The sequence below is a fragment of the Notothenia rossii genome (assembly GCF_949606895.1).
Source record: "Notothenia rossii genome assembly, chromosome: 12".
In the NCBI taxonomy this organism is placed as follows: Eukaryota; Metazoa; Chordata; class Actinopteri; order Perciformes; family Nototheniidae; genus Notothenia; species Notothenia rossii.
Window position 1 is genome coordinate 14,467,117 of NC_136911.1, and position 22,185 is coordinate 14,489,301.

The 22,185-nt window shown below is 40.3% G+C and overlaps 2 protein-coding genes across 3 annotated transcripts in view; one reads left to right on the plus strand and one right to left on the minus strand.

Moving 5' to 3' along the window:
• Positions 1–294: 294 nt before the first annotated feature.
• On the minus strand, positions 295–9,405 carry nell3 (NELL (neural EGFL like) family member 3). 2 transcript variants are annotated; one of them, XM_079662082.1, is made up of 5 exons: positions 6,927–9,405; positions 6,126–6,775; positions 4,970–5,529; positions 3,601–3,667; positions 295–3,474 (listed from the first exon to the last, which is right to left on the minus strand). In XM_079662082.1, exons 2-5 carry the CDS (start codon positions 6,748–6,750, stop codon positions 1,943–1,945), a joined length of 2,784 nt encoding a protein of 927 aa, XP_079518208.1. In that variant the 5' UTR covers positions 6,751–6,775; positions 6,927–9,405; the 3' UTR covers positions 295–1,942. The 2 variants fall into 2 exon arrangements, with proteins under 2 accessions (XP_079518208.1, XP_079518209.1); XM_079662083.1 differs by having other exon boundaries at positions 6,126–9,405.
• Positions 9,406–10,085: 680 nt separating this feature from the next.
• apbb1ip (amyloid beta (A4) precursor protein-binding, family B, member 1 interacting protein) overlaps positions 10,086–22,185 on the plus strand; it is a 20,860-nt gene continuing 8,760 nt past the window's right edge. The window contains exons 1-6 of the mRNA XM_079661834.1: positions 10,086–10,513; positions 15,829–15,888; positions 16,703–16,790; positions 17,709–18,001; positions 19,601–19,678; positions 20,620–20,629. Of these exons, the coding sequence (XP_079517960.1) occupies positions 15,829–15,888; positions 16,703–16,790; positions 17,709–18,001; positions 19,601–19,678; positions 20,620–20,629 (529 nt within the window). The 5' untranslated portion in view covers positions 10,086–10,513. The remainder of the gene's footprint in view (positions 10,514–15,828; positions 15,889–16,702; positions 16,791–17,708; positions 18,002–19,600; positions 19,679–20,619; positions 20,630–22,185) is intronic.

The following is a 22,185-nucleotide window of genomic DNA, read 5'->3' on the forward strand; positions in this document are numbered from 1 at the left end:
TTGTTAATATAGAAAATATTCATCAGAGGAGCTCTAATGACAAAGTTTTCAATACACGCACACTCCTCTCTTCAGTTTTTTTCCTCCTTCCTGTTGTTTGTCTGTCCCCGTTTCTCCCTCTGATGTTTGAAACTCTGCATGTGCTGTGGGTCTCATTTGATCTACAGCGTCAGACATCTGGAGCACTGCTCAACTGAAACACCTGTTTTCAATTCAGGCAACCGACAGAAACATTTGATTGTTTCTCACAAGCGTTTCCCCCCCCCCTCTCCCTCTCATTGACTCACTGGCTATTTGTTATGTTTAAGCAAAAGCACAGCTCTCCTATAGGTAATAGGTGGAAGAATAATTTGAACTTGATGAAGACCAATTGAGAGAAAATACAGTAAATGATTTTCCAGGCATTATCTCTGCAATTTTGGCACTTATAGCTATTCGGTATGGTGGCTTTCTAATAGGTTGGGTATGTTTGGAATTATATTGAATGAGTAACGTCTGAATGTTTTACCCGTTTAACCTAATGGAAAATAATATAAAAAAATTCTGGAAGGAAGGCAACGTGTCAAATGATGTGTCTATACAGGAATGCATTACATCATAAATGAAATGCTGTAATCAACCCCCCAGAAATGTAATATATCTCATCTCTGATTGCTGTGTATTAACAAGCTGGACTGACATGTTTTTTTCTGGCAAATCATATGTACATTTTATTTGGTGTTGAACAAGTATGCATGCATTGATGCAGGTAGCCCAACCACAGAATGAACGATTTTCTGAACAAAATGGAGTGAGAATAAAGAGTTTCCGTGGCGGCTTCCCTGCCAACTCCCTGAAACACTTAATTATGCCTAATTGTTTCGAGGACAGAACACACACAGAGGCAATTAGCAACGATATGCATGGGCAACTCTTCACACGGAGACAGTATTTAGGCAAAAGAATAACAAAGTATAATGTTTGCACATTCCATAATACTGAGTTAAACTATGTGTGCAAATAAACATATGATAGAGGCTATCACTGCATGTATTTAAAAAGCAACACTGCCTACTCAGTGCCTTACCCCACAATCTATCTTATCTATCCGACATATACGTATTCTATAGTGTAAATACAAAAGTCCCGTTTTACAAAATGCAAATAAATATAATAGGAAAAATCATCAAAATGCTCAAAATGCTCCTGCTTGCTTGAGTCTACTATGTAGCATTTTTCTTTTAATAACCAACTATTAAAGGGATTTTCTTTTGTGAAAATGGCAAAAAACTCAGTTTATAACACCACTCTTATATCGTAGAATAGTGTCTATCTTCTCATGTAACCCTCCCAACTTAAAATTCCTAGTGATATGATACAAAAAGTTACATACAAGTTAAATATGTGCAGGAATGTATGGATATACATATTAAATGACAAACATATGCATGCCAATGTCTTTGTACACGTACACACATATATAGGCACCACTGCACATGTATGAACACACTCATACATATTGTACAGACACACACTCACACAATCGCACACACACACACACACACACACACACACACACACACACACACACACACACACACACACACACACACACACACACACACACACACACACACACACACACACACACACACACACACACACACACACACACACACACACACACACACATCTCATGAAGAATTGGTCACTGCTCAACCAGCTGAAGTACTTCAAGAAAAAGCACAATAATTCACAATAAAAGTCTAAAAAGGTCCTGAAACATATATTTAAAACAATAATATGTGTAATAGATGTTGTTTCCATCTACAATGCATGAAGTAGTTTATCGTCTACCAGTATTCTCTCTTAATTTGGTCAATTCTTGAATCTGCTCTGCAATTCAATATTGTGCAAAACTGTATTTTTCAAATATGTATTAATGACAAAATCCCTTCTTGGATTACACTGCAACCCAGAGGATGGAAATGTTAGTGCCGCCCTCGTGTGTAATCTGGTTAACCCGTCCTCGAATACAGTCCAGAGTCACATACACTGCTGTTCCATTCTGGACCGGAAATGAGGCCCTCAGCCCGATACTGGCCCACTCGCTCCCTTCAGGCATTGAACCAGACACCTGCTGGGCCACAGGAGCTGCCGTCCCCTCCGGACCCAACGCCTTCTGCATAGTGAGTCTGACAATATTGCAGGAGTGAATCAGCTTTAGATTGAGGGCAATGTTCGCCGTCCCTTTCTCATGGAAGACAAAGTTCTTCCTGCTGTTCGGCTCCCCTTGGCGAGACAAATGAACTTGGGGCGTGTCCGGGCTGATCTGCTGGAAGGACAGCTGCTTGTTCCTGACCGCTCCGGAGGGCAGACCGGTCTTGGACACGGTAGCGGTCAGGGCTGAAGACACTGCTGAAGGAATCCAGATAAGACTCAGCATACTGATCCCGGTGCTGTCCCCAAAGTAGCGGATGTTGCACTGGGAAGGAGACGTGATCTCGAAGCTGAGCGTGTCCCCGCCGGCTACGCTCACAGCGCCAGAGAGGGTGATGGAGGTGTCTCTGTAGTTGACGCCCGTCTTGAAGGCTTGCATCGCCTCCTGGCCGGTCCCGTTGCGGTTAGTGTAGGCAATCAGGGAGAAACCCTCTCTGATGCAGGTGTGGCCCATTGAGTAAAGCGCCTGCTGGAGGACGAACTTTACAACGCCGCTTTCTGTGAAGCGGACACCGCGGTTATCGTGCGTTAGAATGACCATGTACGGGTCGGAGACTGAGGTAATGCGGAACGTCGGGCGGTAGCTGGTTTGGTAGTGCGTCAATAGGGACATCTGAGCCGTCATCGCTACGGCACCAGTGTCGTGCGACAACCAGAGCAAGCTGAGAGAATTGGTGGCGATATCATAGACGTGAAGATCCTTGCTCTGGTTGCAGTGTTGATTGGGACTCTTCAGCTGAAGGGTGAAGGTGTGGTTGGGCTCCACCTCCACTCCACTGCTGACGCTGACACCCTGGAAGTATTTCTTATCCGGTTGTTCGATGCGAACACCACTGAGGTCCCGACCCTCCTCTTCTTGGCTCCCATTGAGCCTCATTCCCAACTGAAGGAAGTTCCTGCAGCTGTGCTTTATCGCAAAGTTATGATCCAACCAGACCAGGCCATGCTGCAAGAACGTGACCTGGCCCACCTCATTGGACAACAGATCTATTTTCTCTTTGCTTCTGATGTTTAGTTGAAGCCCTGGGAAGATGTGTGTGCCAGAGTTTCGAGCATGAGGAATTCCAACATTGGCCCCCCAAGACTGGGAGAGATGGCTCTCTGAGGGCTGACCGCAGACAGAGTCAGTGACAGCGGTGCAGGTGACAGAAACAGGTTCTCCATCACAGTCGGAGCAGGCCTGGCACTCTTGCAGCTCCTGGTTGTAGAAGTACTCATGACCACAAAAACCCATGACTGCTTCTCTCTCAGAAACTCCCAGACACCTGAACCCACCTGTGAAGTTAAAGAGCAGAGAAAATGGAGAAATCAACTTGTGAAAATGTGGGAAAAAAAGGTTGTTTAATCACATTCATGAATTGCTCTATTTTAAAAACGTATATATCAATTTGTTGAACTCACCTGGAGTATTAAGACACTTCACCCGCTCTCCACAAATGGTTGGTACTTCAAGGCATTCATCTCTGTCCTGCAATAGACACACATTCATATTATAAGTATTGGCATTATGTTAACAAAACAAAGGAATACAAACAAAATGTATCCATGATTTTATTTGGATTTTATTCAGCATGGATGGTAATATTAACTTTGTTTCTCCATTTCAGCTGTTGTGTTTGAGACATGCTGGGATATGCTCTAAAACCTGACCCCATTTCACACTTCAACCATCAGATAAAGCTATTTCAAGTTTGTGTACAGAATAGAAACTTCCTCACCATCGACCAAACATTAGTGCATTTAAAATTAGCAACAGGGTTGTGAACATGATTTCTAGTTGTTAAAAACATTTTTATGAGGTCAATCTTAAAATACATAAGAAAAAAACAAACATGAAATAAATCAGGTATATATGTCAGCTCTGATAACGAACAAATAGGAATCCAAACATAATGTATTGAGGGTCTTTTGCGTTCACATGAAGTTTTGGAGCTTTAACTGGCTCATGTCACTTCTTTAGTTACAAAAAAGAGATTCATTTTATGTTAGTACATCCGTTAGATAGCTAAAAATGGCAAAAGACGTTTGTCTCCTGATGTGTCGTGACATGCATGAGGATATTCAAACGTAACTAGTCATTGCAATTTGCAATATTCATTTGTGAATCCTTGAGCAAATTTAGATGAGAAATTAACTTTTTTGGTAAGTTACTAAAATATTTATATTCAAAAAAAGGTCAGCTATTATGCAAAATCCACTTTGTCATGTCTTTTATACATAAATATGTATCTGTGCATTAAGAGATTCTGAAAGTTTCAGGAAAAAAGATTCTATCACTTGTTGTCTATTGTCTTGATCCATTTATATAAAAACCTGCCTGAAAATGAGCTGATCAGATTTTGGCCACTTTATGATGTCATAATGATTTTGGGCTTGTGTAACCATTTGCCAATAACCAACCAAGGTAACCCCCCAATCTTATCATCTGAATCCTCCTAGCACCATTATGTTTTTTTAACCAAATATCTCTCTGAGGGGCGTGGGGAGTGGCTCCTTATTTTTCATCTAAAGTAACAGACACAGAATCAGCACTTTTGAAACAGGGCGGAAACAGAGGGGTTTATGGCATTCTAAAATGTATGATCTGTTTGGTATTTCAGACAAATACTTCAGAGACATGTTTTGTATATATCTGAGACCTATAATATATTGATGACAAACACTATAATAGGGGACCTTTAATATACTATTGTGCAGTACCTCTGCTTGCCACTAGTAGGAACTCTAAAGCAAACCAGATGTTGAGAATAGCTGTTTGAAAGGAGCATACCTGGCACATCCTGTCTGCAGTTGGAGAACACTGTGAGATCAGGAAGAAGCCCGGCGGACACATGGTGCACTTCTCACACTTAGGTGGATCCTTCTGAAAATCACAGAACTCCTCCTGCCCACAGGAAGTATGGCATCCCAGCAGAGGTTGAGGAAAATGAGCCTCTTCGACTACATCCATCGTCTTGGAGTCCAGATCCATTTTGTGCACGGCGTAGGATTTCTGCAGGTGGCTGCGAGCCTGGCTCTGCAGACCCGCCAGGTGGCTTTCGAAGTAGCTCTGCAGCTCACCCTGCAGACCCTGGAAGGAAACCTGTTTGACGGTCTCTGAGAGGAGGCCATACTGGTTCTTCACAACATCCATCTGCTCATACATGCGCCGCTGCTGGTCCAGGATCTCCCTCTGCTGGGACAGAAGCGCCTCCTGTTGGTCGGCGAGTTTCTGCTGCAGGTCGCGGATGATTATTTGCTGGGTTCGCAGGGCCTCCACCAGCTTCTCCTGCCCTTTGGCCAGCTGGAGGTGCAAGATGAGGGCGTCTTCTGAGGGAACTTCATTCTCTCCTGAGGGGAAGATAATTCAAAATCAAAGAAGGTTTTATTGTTAAAAACTGTGCAGTGGAGGAAGTGATTGGATTAAGAGTGATTCTGATTTGACGCTGGAACAAAGTGTGAACACTCAGTGAACCCCATTGTAATGGGTAGCTGGCAAGTGCAATGAAAGTTTCCTATATGGACCAACATCAAAGCTCCATATCTTCTGGACAACTGACTCAGAGACATTTCCAGTCCTGCTCAGCTCTTTCTTTTGCTGGTATTGTGGGTTATCTGTCTGGTTTTTTTCAGACTCTCTACGCACTTTTTTTGTTTTTTTCAGAGGAGGGTTAGGGGTTAGGGTAGGGTTAGGGTTAAATTAAAAAGTGGCGACAGATAACCCACAAGTACCCTTTTGCTTATGGACCATGATGCCCTTGTGCAGATCACTGGAGAAACAGGGTGGTTAAAGTCAATCAAATATAATAAGCATTTGGTAATTATTATGTTCTTGCTTTCTCTGCAAGAAAAGACCAGATGAAGGACATTTTAAAGAAATGAAATCATCCTGTAATCATCGCAACAGTTAACATTTTTCGTTGACAGAGAAGAAGATGAAAGCAGACCTGGCTGGATGTCACATGTGAGCTGGACACCCAAAGGAGCTCCGCCAAGTTCCGAAGATGGATATCCAAGCTCCGGAAAATCCCCCATAAACTGTGCGGCTCTGTCGGACAGATGGATAGGAGGGAGCTGGTGGCTCTCCTCTGAACTACAGCCCTCTCCCACACATGACTTCGCTCGGGCTTTTGGCCGTATCCTCAGCGGCAGTCTGCACTCGATCCCTTTACATTCTCGGGTGTCATTGGTGGTGGGCTGAAATTGTTTCACAAGAGCGGCGCAGTCCGCATCCGTGCATCCTGCAGGTAAAACTTCAGGCGCTCTTATCCGCGTGCCACTGCTGCTGTCAGTGTGCCGCACGCGAAGTGGCTGCACAGGCGTATACCCCTCTGAGACTGCTCTTGGAGAGCCCGGGTACGCATGGTGTTGGCCGGCCACTATCTGCGCCGCTCTCGGGTGATGGTGCCGCGGCGGTCTGGAGGTTCTGCCCCCCGGACAGTGCGCTCCGACGCACGGTCTTGGATCGCTGGTTTCCGCGCCGTAGCAGTGCGTCCCCCGGCAGACCTCTGCGACAGTTTGCGTCGATATCCAAGAGAGCAGCAGCAACAACACAGGTGTTACTAAAACCATTGTTGCTTCTGCGTTAGTTGTCTCTCTGCAAAAGAAGAAACATCCACATTAAGCTTTTGATTCCCGGGTGGTGGAGAAATCTCAAAAATGGTCCTGTGATCCATCTCTGAGCTTCTTTCTGATGAAACCCCTCTCACTATAGAAACAAAGTATAAGTATTATTGACCAATCATTACCTTCAGATCCAGAGTTCGGTGAGACTGGCTTGAACGTCTGTCAGTAAAAAATAAAACATTAGACACACGCAGCCCTACCGCCTGCTCTCTCCATGTCTGACCCACTGTGAGAGATTCTGCACTACAATGTCAGTATGTGGCATTCCTAAGACTTAATTAGCATCAGGTTTCCCCGGCCACAATTTAACCCTTCACCTTCCCTGCTTTCCATGCAGGAACCCCTCATTGATGTGGAGGAAAAGTGAAACATTTCCTAAAAAGAAATATTGGCTCCCACGATCATGAGATGATGTCCATGCATAGCTAAATGTTTTCCTGTCCTGTCATCTTCTCCTGCAAACTGTCACTTTTCATTTTGCTCACTGCTGACTTCCCTGTGACCTCACGACCATCCAAGTTGCAGAAAGTGGCAGTGTTATTTTCTTTTTAGCACTTTCTGAATGTTGAGACAGCTGCTGGTCCTCCACCCAGTGTCTTCAAGTTATACTGGGCTTGTCAACACTGAGTGCCCCACTTTATAGACGGAGCCAACAGAGGTCAAAGTTTTGTTGAGGTGACCTATAGGCTGAAGTCAGGAATGTGAAACCCACAGCTGCTTTTTGGACCCTCTCATTTTAGTTCATCAGCACAACCACATGTTATGGGAGGTTATCTGAGGATGATGTGTGGTGGGATGTTTGGAATTCGTCAGGTTCTGTTGTCACTTTCTCTTTCATTAGTTGAAGGTCAGACACCTATGGAAGCCCATTTCTCAAAGGGAAAAAAAGGCATTATGACAACAAAACAACTTTGACCATTGATTATCACATTGTTAAGTACCTCATCATTCAGATACAATAATTCAAAGTGTTGACTTATAATGTTATTAACTTGCCTTAGATTTTTTTTTTTTTTAAATCAATCAAATTGTTAATCTATTTTCCCACTCATTCTATTATACTATTGCCATATTCTGAAAATGTTTACCTAAACAAGTTGACTCATTCTCAAACCATTCTTACTTCTGGAAACTTTACGTGTTTGATTCTCTCATAATTAGTTAACATCATACCATTTTGACTTAGTATACCATTATGTTGATCGAGTACAAACCTCAGTATCCTTGCTTGTTGGATTCTGTTGGTATAAATCCAGCCAAGCAGCACTTTAGGGGCTGAGCGGAAAACTAAATTAGAATGAAAAAATGTGGTTGTTTCCTGCATTAACATGCAGAGTGGATCAGCACTCCACAAAGAAAATAAGTGGTGCAGCTTGGTATCACGAACATGATCTACACCACCCACCAAATTTAGAGTACAGCAGAGTACACACAGAGGGCACTACAACACTCCTAATGCATCACTTTTCCCATCATCCTTGTGACAGTTTGTCCTCTGCAGTGCTATATTTGACAAATGCTTTATCGTTTTGAAAGGTGCCCACTGGTTTTGTCATTAGCACCCCTTTTTCTTTTAGTGCAGAAAAGTCCAAGAAAGGTTTTTAGAGGGTGTCATAGCACTCTGATGTAATATGATGGAGACTAATAGCTTAAAACAATGTCCTTCCTACACCTCACACCTTTCCATCTGGGGTTCTGTAAAACACAAATACTGCTCTTTTTCAACTCTTTGTTTTGCAGCCTTAAAATACTTGTCCATGGTTTATTTGAAATTCACTTAATTTGTCTACAAAAATCTATGTCTTGAAGCTGTCTTATTTATCAAGACCATCTAATTCCCCATGCTGGACAAAAACATTATCCGTATCTGCTATGTTGGACCACAATCAGTCACTGAGATGTAACTGCAAAGGACAACAAAGCAGAAAAATCCTAATTCTCTTTGCTGCAGAGCTCTCCAACCAGTAATCAGCCTATGAAAAATGTTCTCTGAGGCACGCCATGCTTGTGTTTGGGACATGCTTGGAGCTAATGGAAGCGTGCATATGTCCATCTGTTTGTCAACCCCTGAGAGAGGAGAGAGGAAATGAGGGTGGTTTCTCATGACCGTACCCCAAGTGTTTGTTTAATACGTCATGAACCATAAAAGCCTTTTTGAAAAAGCTGAAGGTTATTTGGTTTCCCCCTGTTGTGCGCAGCTTCACTGTATAATGACTCAAGTTTAAAATAAGGTTAGCGATGGGGCAAAGTTGTTTTAAGTATAAGTATGCTTGATGATCTTAATTTTTCCTTACGTTTAACCTTTTACATTTTTTGGCCCCCCTTGTAAGCTGACAAGGAATTTAAATAAACAAGAAGTGAAATCTTGGCCTCACAGGTTGACTCAAGGAGAAATGCAAATAAATAGATATATCTGTGTCTGCCAGGTCAGATAAGAGCCAGAGGCTATTCTGAGCCTGACAGCTTCTCTCTCCTTGGTTCCCCCTGAAGATAACTGACCTTGTTGCGCCACACCAGTGTCTTAGGATATTTCTTCCTGATTTTAAGAAGAAATAACCTCTTGAGCAACTTTTGTATGCCTGAGTGTTCAAAACGTGTACAGCGACTAATTCTATATGTAGGATCTATGCATCAGTAATAGTTTTTTCAGTTATAAGTTTTTTTTTAAATACCTTTGGTCATGCCAGGCTTTTCCATCGAACTATGAATTTCTCCAATATTGCTGATAACCATTTTTTGCATGATATCCCTATGCATCAGTAATAGTTTGCCTGAGTCATCTCTGAGCCAGTCTCAAATTCATGTTTTTTTTTGTATATCTTATTCCTGTTTCTAAGTTTAATTAAAAGGTTATTGCTATTCTAAAATGATTGCGAAGACAACCGATTGACCATTTTATTTTGGTTTTCCATTTTTAGTCATGTTAAGTCTCTCTTGGTTCCCCCCTGAAGATAACTGACCTTGTTGCACCACAACAGTGTCTTAGGATATTCCTTCCTGATTTTAAGAAGAAATAACCTCTTGAGTGTAAGTTAAAGCAACTTCTGTATGCCTGATTGTATTTAAAATGTGCACAGCAAATCATTCTATATATAGGATCAGTCTTGAAGCAACATTGTGTTTTTCTGAAGAATTCAGATCACTGGAGCTCAGTTTGATCTGGTGTTTGCACTACCACTCCTGTCTAAAGACCGGCAGTAAATCAGTTTCAGTCAGGTGAATTATTAACCAAGACCGTCAAATTCCCCGTGCTGAATCAGCCGTTCTCTCACTCTCACGAGACCTCTCTTTCCTTTTTAACCTCCAGATACTTCATGATCTCCTCAAGTGGTCAGCGCCATTAGTCACATCAAACTCCTCTTCAGATTTCCCCTGATCTGTACGCGTTTGAAACATTTGCAATACCATGAAGATAAGGAGACTGTGGAGAGGGACGGCTCAGCGCTGCCAAGACAAGACTTGTGAAAGTGTTGGGTTTTCAGAAGGAATGTAGTGACAGGTCTAGACCTGAACTTCCGCATTAAGCAGGAAGAAGTCAAGAGTCAAGACCCAGATGCAATCCACATCAACACACCCAACGCCGCCTGTATATGACTGTTTTGTTTGTGTTCAGCTTTATAAGGGAGTAGTAATTTGAGGTGGAACTGATGCCCATGAAGCTGTTATCTTGAAACTAACTGGTGAAACTTGGATTAATACATTTGGAAAGGTGAGTTTACATCTCTGCTAAGTTTGATGTTTCAGTTAACGGTGAACACCCATAGCTGCTTTTGTTCTGAGCATTCATATCTTTGAGCGTTCTGTGTATTAATCATTGTTTTTTTTTTTATTGACTGGCTGTCACATCAAACACTTTTTTCTCCTCTAGCTAGAAGAAAAATAAAGATATCGCTAATCATACACACTGAGAATCTTAGACATCCTGTCATATTCTAGATACAGACTTTCAAAAGTTGTCAGAGTATGTAATAATAGCACAACAATGAAACAATACGGCTATTGTCACCCAAGACGGATTTGTTCTTTTGAGATAAGGTTTTATTAGGTTGCTGTATAGAGATAAGTCAGTCATTAGGATGTTTTAATATAATCAAAAAGGGAGTAAGTTCATATGTGCTCTTGTCTGCTTTCGAAATGGGTGGACCGGGCTCTAATTTCACACTGCTGTATGACTCAATAACCACATGAAACTGATAGGGTTGGTCTCCTATTTTAAAGCTATGTGCTGTCAGTGAACATAGGAACATGTTGTGCATTCGGCTTTTTGAGATGTGATTAAATAAAAGAAAACTGGACCGAATTACTTATAAACAGTCTTTCATTGCAAAAGTCTGTTTGCAATACATGAGTAAAAAACCTTTAGGTTGACAGTTTTTGACCTGCTGTCAAGTCAGAGGAGGCTGAAATATATGTTTAGACAGACTGTCAAATGACTCATGTGCAGGGGGGATTTTATGTAAAGGAAAAAAGTTGAAGGATTATGTAAATCAAACCCTTCTGGAAATTACTGTACGCGTTTGATTTCTACAAAAGCACATATACCCCCTTCAGCAAACATAGATATGATCTTGTGGATTGCTAAATGTCAGATGCGATTCGTGTTTTTTATGCCTTTCAGCTCTTTGTTTTTGCTGCTGACCCCCATATTTGCCTACTTTACAGTAGAGTTCAGCAAACACATCTGCCCAAGACCCAAGCAAAGATATCTGAGCTGAGTAAGAGAGGGAGTTTCTTTACAGTATGGTAAACATGCTCGGCTTTAATATGAGTTTTTTCTGGCTTCCATTTTCTTGTCTGAAGCTTGAGTTACACATGTGTGGATTTAAAAAAGGGCCGAAACATAATTGAGATTATTAAGAGGGGAGTTGTTTTCTGTAAGAATATAGTTTTCCCTATGCTATATTTTATACTTTCTATTCCTTTTGATAACAGAAGTACAGTGGTATGTTTTCACAAATGCATTGTGCCAGTTTGAAAGGTTGCCAAATGTCATGCCCCAAACATTTCCAATCATATTTATAAATGCTTGACAATTCACATATTTCAGAGCAGCCTCTGGAAAGTAAACATAAATGATGCAAAGAGGCAGCTACATACTTTTATGATTGCTTTCCTTCAGGCTGCATATTATTCCAAAGTTATGTGAATATGAAAACTTTGTTTAACAGTAAGAGTAGTGTTTGACAGGAACATCAATTATTCCATTATTCCCCCCATTTGACCTTAACCAGGGCAATCTATACTTTCATCAGATTAAAATGCAAAATGTAGCTCTCTTTTGAGCACTTTATGCATCAGTAATAGTTTTTTGAAATACCCTTAGTCATGCCAGGCTTTTCAATCTAACTATAAAGTTCTCCAATATTGCTGATAAAAATATTTTGCATGATTTCCCAACAGAAACACATCATCTCTGAGCTCAAATTCATAGTTTTTTTTTATCCTATTCCTGTCCTGTTATAAGTTTAATAAAAAGGTTATGCTGATATTCTAAAATGATTGCGTTGACAACAGATTAACACCTTTATTGTTGTTTCCCTGTTTGTGTTTGCATTGTCTCACTTACAGAATAAAAAAAGCGTACTTCCTTAATTTGAATGTTGAAGGGTGGGTTCACGGAAGAAGTGATTATTAAAACTCCCATAACCTTTTCACAAAGAAAACATAGAAGTGCTTCATTTCCTGCATTTGGCCTAAAAACAAATCTGTCAGGAGTGACCCAACTGACTCTTTCTTTCTCCCTTTTGTTACTTTAGAAAATACCCAATGAAAATGGCATCAGACGCACACTGTGTTTACATGTTCTGTGTGTTGACAAAAGCCATATGTGGTCGTTGTAGTAGGATCTGTTGTTTTGTGGTTGTCATAACATTATATCAAATGTGAAACCACAGGAAAGAAAAGCTAGTAAAAATAATTAAAGAGCAGTCATAAAAGAGTGCGTCACTGTGTTTTTGTTTAGCCATTATGAAAAGTATCCCATGCATTGGCCCAGGCAATGTGTATGTTTCAGACCCTTTAAAATGTGAAATGAAGTGTGTGAGGAAACATTATTATTAAGGCCGCAGGTGGCTGTTCATGCAGGGCCGTCCCTCCCAACAGAAAGATCACGCAGACTGCGTGGGGCCTCACCTCGCGGAGGGGGCCTCATCTTGCGGAGGGAGCCTCAACTGAGCCGCCAATGCGGCGCACCTATGCATTTATGCGGCGCAATTAGTGTGGCGTGGCACGGTGTCGCCGCTTTGAGGCTCCACAAACCGCCCCCCCCCCCCCATTCCCCCTCTAACTTTGCGTGGGGACTCAAATTGGCCAGGGACTGTGTTCATGTCACCATTTCCTACACAATTTCAACATTGCATGTGGCAGGAAATTCGCCCTTCACCACTTCCCTCAAGGGGCGTACCATTTTGAAAAACAGGGGTGGAGCTGGCCCACAACTAACAACATTTAAGAAGACACACATACAATATTCACATAGAAGTGAGTGCCTGACACTCAAATAAGTAAAATACATTGTGTTAAAATATCACAAACCAACCCAGAGATATTTCGCAAGTCTTTATCTAATATTTTCACAAACCCATTTATGGTAGTAGGTAGGGATTAAGTTGACTTAGCTTCAAACTATATTTGCACGCTCCATCTGTTAGATATTGGAACAATATTGATTCAACTAACATTCAAATGAGAGACATCAGGTCACTGTATGAACTATTTCCTGGAACACAATCAGTCACTCCTGTCTCCTCTGCAACATTTCCTTTTTTTTTGTGTTTTTTTTGTTTGGCTCTAAATGTTAACAGATTCCAAACTGTAGTAAGTGAATGCAGCGAGTCACATTTTGTTAGAGACACTATAAAGCAGACTGGAAATGTTGTTGTATAATTCTTTATCTGGGATGGATGAAATCATATCGGTTAACTTAAAGTTTAACCAACAAGATTAAAGAGTGTGTGGAGCTTGTTTTTAGGTTAGTGACTTCCAGGACACTAAAATGAGGCCTATGAAAAAATAATGGTTTAAGAGTGTGTTGCCACTAGCTCAACACATCGGTTTGAGGCATTCAGAAGCCGTAGCCCATCACTTAAAACAAACTGAACGTTGACTTAACCCCGGCTATCTTTAATATAACCCACGACACAAACACATTCAGCTGCATTTTTAAATACAAGCGTATAGCCTTACTATACTATTTTGAATCAAAGAGACCAACTGAGTTCTGAGGACAAGTCATACTGTAAGACTCAGAGTAATGCTTGTCACTCTCTGAGGCACATAAGTGCTTTGAGCTAAATGCTAACATCTGTGTGCTAGCATTTTTAAGCATTAGCAGGTAGTGTTAACTTAGTTTAACGTGTTTGCCAACAATTAGCTTTGTGACAAAGGGTGTGTTATGGTTATAACAGTTATTTTTGCAGGTATTACTTCATAAGATGGTTCTTTCGGTATTTAAAAATGTGACGTGATGATTTCGCTTGATGAAAAATCAGAGAACCACAATCATTAGGATACCAAGTCTTGATAGTACCATTACATGTTTATACTAAATGCTGTGCTAATACATCCAGGAGATGCTGAGACACTGAAACATGACTTAATGAATGCACAAGAAAAAAATGATTGGCAAAATATAGGCTTATGGTAATCCATATATGGTTTCTGTTTCTATCCATAGAAGTAACAAATTATAGCGTGAATAAAATGGAGGCTATCGATCTTCTTAAACAGCAACCAAAGACCTGGCAGAAAGTGGACCTTTAATGTTCACCAGACTGCTTCAGCAGTTACAGCAGCCCTTCTCTGTGTTAGTATGACCTTCCAGTAAAATAGTTCCCTTTCATTCTCAGTCATTTTAGGGCATACTGAACCATCAACATCACATTACATTTCTGGAATTAGTGAAACAAAAAACCCCATCAAAGCGCCACTGTGGCTGAATGAACTCCCATTGACACCTTTGCGCCACTGGTCATGTTCCACTGTAAGAAAACAGGTTCTCTGTTTAACAGCACATTTTTGCCCATCATAACATTTGCTCTGAGGAAAATGGGGAATAAAAAAAAATACATGTGTGAGAGACAGCATACTGTACATAATTACAGCTGAAAATCAGATGTGTCTTCAGGATTTGTTTCAGGAAAAACACAGTCACATAATACATCATTTAACATAACAATAATAATAATAATAATGTAACATAACACATAATGTATTTAACTCTGTATTTAAGCAGTCATAATGAGCCTTGGTATTTAAACAGCAATTCATAACAAGCATGAATATTTTATGAATCTCAATAGTTTTAAAATCCTGTTTACTGTACACTTTAGGGTGTTCCAGGGATTTTTGTAATCATGAAATATCCTGATTATTGTTTTTCAGCCAGCAGTATTTGATACAAATTGCTATTTGTATTCATGATGAAGGAAACCTACTGTGTGTCAGTTTTTTTAATTGAAAGAATGTACAGTAATATTAATTATCTGTGGCTGGAACTTAGAAAGTAGAGGTCTGGCAAAAAAAGTACAACTGACTTCTAAATCTGAAAAATGAAATAATATTGCACTCCCAAGTTCAACAAGACACAACAAGTTCTGGCAAAAACCGAGTGCCTGGTAGTTATGAGTGCATACCTTTCTTGCTTCAGTCTGGGTGGAGATGATAACATAGCCTCAGGTCACGTATTACATCTATTCTGCAGACATTTTAAAGGATGCAGTACTGTGTCTCACCACTGGCTGTGAAACATGTTTGTGTATCTAACAGTTGTGTCAACATGAAGATGGATTTACCCCACCATTCCAGACATTCCATTAATGTCATTCATCATGAGAACCGTATCCATTCAATGGAAATGATTTGCTTCCTTGTACCACCAATCAATACAGCTGGTTGAGAAACATGCTTTTCCAACAGTTCACTTTGGGGTTATCAGATTGTTGTCATGGTAAAATAGTTTACGGTCTGATGTTGGTGTTTTTTTTTATTTGTCTGACTCTACTGTGTTTTCGTTGCTTCAAACAGATGGATGACATTGACGCCATGTTCAGTGACCTGCTGGGGGAGATGGACCTCCTCACTCAGGTGAGATAAGACAGTTGTCAAAGCATCGTTTTTTGTTTTATTGAATATTTATTTGTTACCTATTTTATTATTTATTACATTACCTCCTACAACTTACTGTTATGTTATCATTATTGAAATTATTGCTGTTTAGACAGTAATAAATACCTTATAGTAGTCTTATAATTACAATAGAAAAGCTTTATCTCCAAAGATTTGTTCAATGTCAATATAAATCATTATAATCCCTTTTTTGCTTTTGAAGGAAATATCTCATGCAACACATACTGAACACAACATCACATTCTCTGAACTGCCCATCGTTAATACTTTGACCTTATACCACAAATAGCCTTTTTTTTGTTAGAGATAGACGACAAACTCACTTAAACCCACCATCGATCACTGAGACACTCTAGACTGGCGAGCACAGACACAACAGGGGGTAACACTCTTTGCAGTCATCTAACAGCCATAACTTACACACTCTTTTGGGGGAGGTCAAATGGCAACAGCCAGTAAGAGATTACACATTTTTTTGTGAAAATCCCTGCTGAGCACTTTGATGTTGTTTTCCCACCGACCAGTCATTTTAAATCACTTCTATTTTTGGCAGGGGGGCTTAAAACAACACATAGAAGTCCTGTTATGTGTACTACTTAAAAACAGATGTAACATTAGACAACACTACACTTTCTTACATGATGTTTGGTGACAGTTCATGTTATAGAATGTGTTGTGGATTAACTCACTGGGCCTCTGGGGGTCTTATGTCTGTACAGATAATATATTCATTCTCTTATAAATACACTGCCTTGTTTATTCTTCCTTTCAGAGTCTCGGTCAGGAAACTGCACCTTCTGGGTCCCTCAGCAGCGCAAACAAGGAAACCAACTACTCCATGAGCTACACTGACCTGAATGGTGACTTAACATGTTGTCTGTCATTTGTGTCGAAATACTACAAAGAGCTGTGTGTTCAGCTTTTCCACGATGACATACACAGACAGGATATACTTTGAATGTCTCAGTCAGCTAAAAAAATATTGAGATTGCTACAAGTGACATAAAGAGGTAGTATATTTAGCTACTGTTTAAAAGGTGATTTTAGACGAAGATTTAGATTGCTGTAGGTGCTAATTATTCGGTGTTGTCCTTAGCATTCTTCTTGTTTCTGAAAGACTTCTAGCGACCACAAATGTATGTTACATATCTCAATGTATTCTTAATCTAACATTTGCATAGAGTAATATTGCCATTTGAAAGGTGTACTGTAGAACATTACATTTTAATATGACACAGAGAAAAGAAGAACTTGTAAAAAAATGAAAGCTCTTACTGTTTAAAGAAAACACTCAAGTCATTTCTAAAAAGGAACTATAGGGCTACCAAGTTGACTCACTGGTCAAATACTTTGAAAGAGAGGTAACACAAATGAATTAGGAATAATGAATTAAAGGTGGGGTAGGTACATTTGGAGAAACCAGCTCGAGTGCACTAGAAAAAAAAAGATCTGCCACTAGGCCATCTAGTTATTTTAGCCGGGCCGGCTTTGTTCCTGCTTTTTACGGTACTACGGCTTCCAAGATTTTTTGTCAAAGCACTTAAGAATCTGATATTCATTGCTATCGGGATGTTGAGAGCATTCCATGGAATATAACAAAAAGTGTATCCCGAGCCGGTTTCTCAAACGTACCTACCCCACGTTTAAGATAACATAAGACAAGATGGACCTTTATTAACCCCTCTGGGGAAATTCAGTTGAATTACTGTATATAATGAAATGGGATACTGTTCCTAGGTCAGTTCCTAACAAATAATCAGACTTTCTTCTAACATCAGACTCCCTCTATGAATTGGAAGACACCGATTTGGATGCGCTCATGGCGGATTTGGTTGCGGACCTGAATGCTACGGAACAGAAACTTGCAGCAGACATGCAAGGTCTGAAACAGCAATCACCGCCCCCGCCTGAACTGCCACCCCCGCCTCAGGGACTGAGCCCCCGTCCCACCTCCTCAGCCGTTTCCCCAGCATCACCAGCGATCAGCACCAGCAGCTATGTTAGCACCCCCACCTCCTCCACCACCTCCCCTTTACCACCTCCGCCTCCTCAGACTGCAAAGCCTACAAGGGTGAGTCAGCTAGAGTTTGTAAAATGAGAGTAGCATCTCTGCAATTACCTTTTTACCTCTGTACTACTTGGAACTGATCCAACATTTAAGAGGTGAGTGATTTAACCAAGAGAGTTTGGTTGATACATTTTGAAAACAAATGCTGGCTGTCTCATCTTGCTAGCTGGAGATATTGAAAAAGAAAAAGAAACATTCTTCACATTATTAAGCTCTTAAAATATAATAGCAAGAGCAATAATGCTATAATCTCTGTTATAATTGGAGGTGTGTCTTGATTTACCGATTCACTTCCTGAGCCGTGCGTGACTAGACACTGTTACAACAAAAACACCTTGCACCAGATCCCAGCATATTCCTTTCTAGTGATTTATGTTTGCCTTTGTCGAACTGGGAAGAGTGGTATTGCTCTTATAACAGTTGAGACGGTGAGATCATGGCAAAGTTGTTCCTGGATGGAGGCATCTGTTACAGTCGCAGAGATGTGTGACGCGAAACAGCCGTGAGTCTGTCTGGAGCAGATCAAACACATGCAGCAGGAAAGGAACAGGATCAATATACGAAAAGTTGGGGAAGGGGAGTGGTAATGTTGGTGGGGGGGGGGGGGGGGGGGGGGGGGTGAAGCCAGACTGGAGCTTATTGCTTTAGCAGGGCTTGTTACCTCATCCCTCTGAGGTAAAATCACCATCTGTGCTGAGGCAGAGAATGTGTCATTGTTAGGAAGAGGTGTGCAAGTTCATTTAAACTGCACTGTAGGCAGGAGTTATAAGCCAAAGGAAAGGGTATCCTATCCCTGCTAATGGAGATGTTGTAGATTAGATCTAATGTCTCAAATGCACATTTCACACATGAAGTTATGAACCTTAAATTAAACACTCCACCTCCTGTGCAGCAGTTGAAGTGCTACATCCGCAAAAATGATCTACCCAGATTAAAATATTTTCCTCTCACAGCATATCTCAACATTATGAAAATCACACTTTTTGGCTTATCTCACGAGAGTTAGATGAGAATGTTAATTCCACTTTCATTTATAAAGTTGAAGCCTTATCTTAAACTAGAGACAGGGGAAGGGCTAACCTGGCTCTGTCTCAGGGTATTAAAATGTGCCTACAATCACCTCCAACTCACAACTAAATGTGTTTTTGGCTTGTTGGTTTAATCTTAACTTGAAAAAGTGTCTTTAGAAGGTCAATTGTAATGTGCCTGTCTGGCACTGTAAACAAAAGTGGAAAATAATATGTGCATCTGATCCGTTTTTAGGATCTGGCAGAGTTTATTTCCTTTGAAATGAGTCAGCCTTTCTGTTTTCCCCCCAGACAATTTTATGCTATGCTAAGTTAACAGACTGCTTGCTGTAAATTCATATTTTTTTGTAAATATATGAGAGTGGTTTCAATCTTCTAATCAACACACAAGGCACATTTGCTATTGTGTGCAGTTTCCGACATCAAAGATGATTTCTCTGTGTTGTTTGCCAAAGTATGGTAGTGTAGATTTAACACAATGATTCTAATATATAGTGTGTAACCCCTCATACTAGATAATAACTCATAGTGGTTTAACATGCACTATAACGTCATGTATTTTTGTCCTATTTAGGAGGAAATCGAGGCGCAGATGAAAGCAGACAAAATCAAGCTGGCTCTTGAGAAGCTCAAGGAAGCTAAAGTAAAAAAGGTAAGAAAGCTAAACCCTGTACTGTACTCCTCTGATCTTACATCCACTGGCAACATAAAATGTGAATGAATTACGGCTACATGGACATCACTGTAAAAGACAAAATGATCAAAGATAGTTTGGTTCTTTCCTTTCCTTTGGAAGGGCCATCAATCATAGTGATGGATGGCTTCTTTCATGTAGCTAACTTCCTGTAGGACAGCACTGTTTCCCTTCTTTGGGTGATATGTGGACACTCAGCTTCAAAGCAGTCAACCAAAAAACAGACATGTAGTGTTGCATGCAAAGCTTCATATCAAGATGTGCAAATAGGCTAACACTTTCATCATATGTGATACGATTGATGATATGACTGCCTCGTGGTTTGGAGAAGTCTTACAATTTATCTGGTTGTGACTGCATGTATGGCCTGTTTCTTTTTAGTAATTACAAATGCTTTGAAAAAAGTGAAGGAAACTAGCACAAAAAAAAATCTAAAAGAAACCAGTAAAAACGGTTTTCCACTTTGCCATATGTGTGTGGATGCTGAGGAAACAGAGCAGTGGGCACTTTCACAGGCACATCTGTTCCAATGGTGTTAGAAAGCAAGGTGCGCCTCAGTGGTTTCAGAACAACCGTCTGTGGGTAGAGGCCTTTAAGTTTCAGATAAAACAACTGATTCCGGAACAAGCTTTCGACACGGATCATGTATTATTAAGATAACTGGCTTGCATGAGGAAGTACTGCAAGAGGGAAAATAATCAGATATCCAGTGACATTTAATTCCACTACATGCTGAATCCATATTGTATTGCAGGGAGGGTCGAGTCATGTGATCTAACACTCGAAATACTATGGTGATAACATCTGTGAAACCCACATTTCTTATGACACACGCCAAGCGACTGGCTGACCTTGGTTGTGTTAAACTTCTCAGCTTCCAAAATGTGGATTTGTTTCAGATGAGAGGAAGTGCAAAGCCATATGAGCCTGTGAGGAAAACATTGCTCTGCTCCAGAGAGAAATTAAATTCAGCCCACTGCAAAAAGGGACAAATAAAATGTGGAGGAAATTACTTAAAAAGCCAAATAAGTTCAACAGAACAGAGAGATAGAAATGCTGCTGCTCTAACCCTCTTAACAGTAACAGCCATTTACTACATAGCCTGTAATTAAACTGGATAATAAACAAGCTGCATGTACTTCAAGGCTTCATTTGATATCACACTTTAGACACCTGCTGCTGTCCACAAGACATTTTAACTTCAATCTGTCTAGTAGGGGATATCGTCATGTTAGAACCAAAAACTCACAAATCCAGCTATTTTCCTGCAACTCTCCTTAACTGATTCTATTTCAACTACAACTACAATTAAATAAAACATTTATTAAAAGCAATAAAAACATTGCTAGTTGTGCTTACCTGGAATATTAAGTTGTTTGGTGTACTTTATCGACTTTTTCCTGAAATAATGAAAAGAACCCTAGTGCATGCACTCAAAATGGTCTTGGCTTCCTCTTAAAGACAAATTATAAGTTTTCACTTCCTATTTGACCGTTTGAAACTGTTGCCAACACGTTACGTTGATTAAGACATTTCAAATATCCAATACAGTTATTTGAATGTGACTTATTCATAAATTAATGTTATTGTCTTTTAATTAACAATGTAAATGTAATAATTTACTTATGTTGTCCTCTAAGCAAGGAAAGATTAGAATTCAAATCACAAAAAGAGCCGTTATTTCACAATGTCTTCTGTCGATCAAAGTCATGCATCTATCACAAAGAGACATGAATATATCCCACTGTACCAACTGTTTTTACTTCTTTTTCCTCTTTCCTTTTTATTTATCTACACAGGGTTGACCTGTCAATATTTCTGTCTTTTGCCACTGCCCTGATGGATTTTCCTCCCTTGCCATCAATGGTGGCTCTCTCCATCTCCTTAGTCTTTCTCTTGTACTCTCTTGGCATGATAGCTTTTCTCCAAGCTAAAAACAGTTGTGTTAAACTACATGGAAATATTATACTACAGAGACTTAACTTCAGTGCCTCGTGCCTCAGTGTTAGGTTGAACCACTGGCTCACTTTGCCCCATAGCCACTTTTTGGGAAAAACACTGTCCAGCAGCTTAGTGCTTCATGCTGGTCTTTAGCTAAATAATTCACATGGTTTTACACATCGCTAAATAACCAACATGTATGATAAATATTTTCAGACCTGGATAGATTTGCAGTCATTTTACTGAGATGTTGAACATTTACTTTGACAAGTAAAACATGGTTTATTATGAAAAAAACATATTTACCACTTTACCATGTGCTTCTATCCAGCACAGCCAAATAGTAATTATGGGTGCTTGCTATGGTGCTTGCTGAATTTCGGGTCACATGACAACAAATATGCATAATTGTCTAAATGGGTCAACTTACCCACTTGCTCAACTTACCCCACTCTGCCCTAAAAAAAATGAACAGATATTACGTATGTTTGCAGAAATGTGATTGGTATTCTAACTATCAAGCC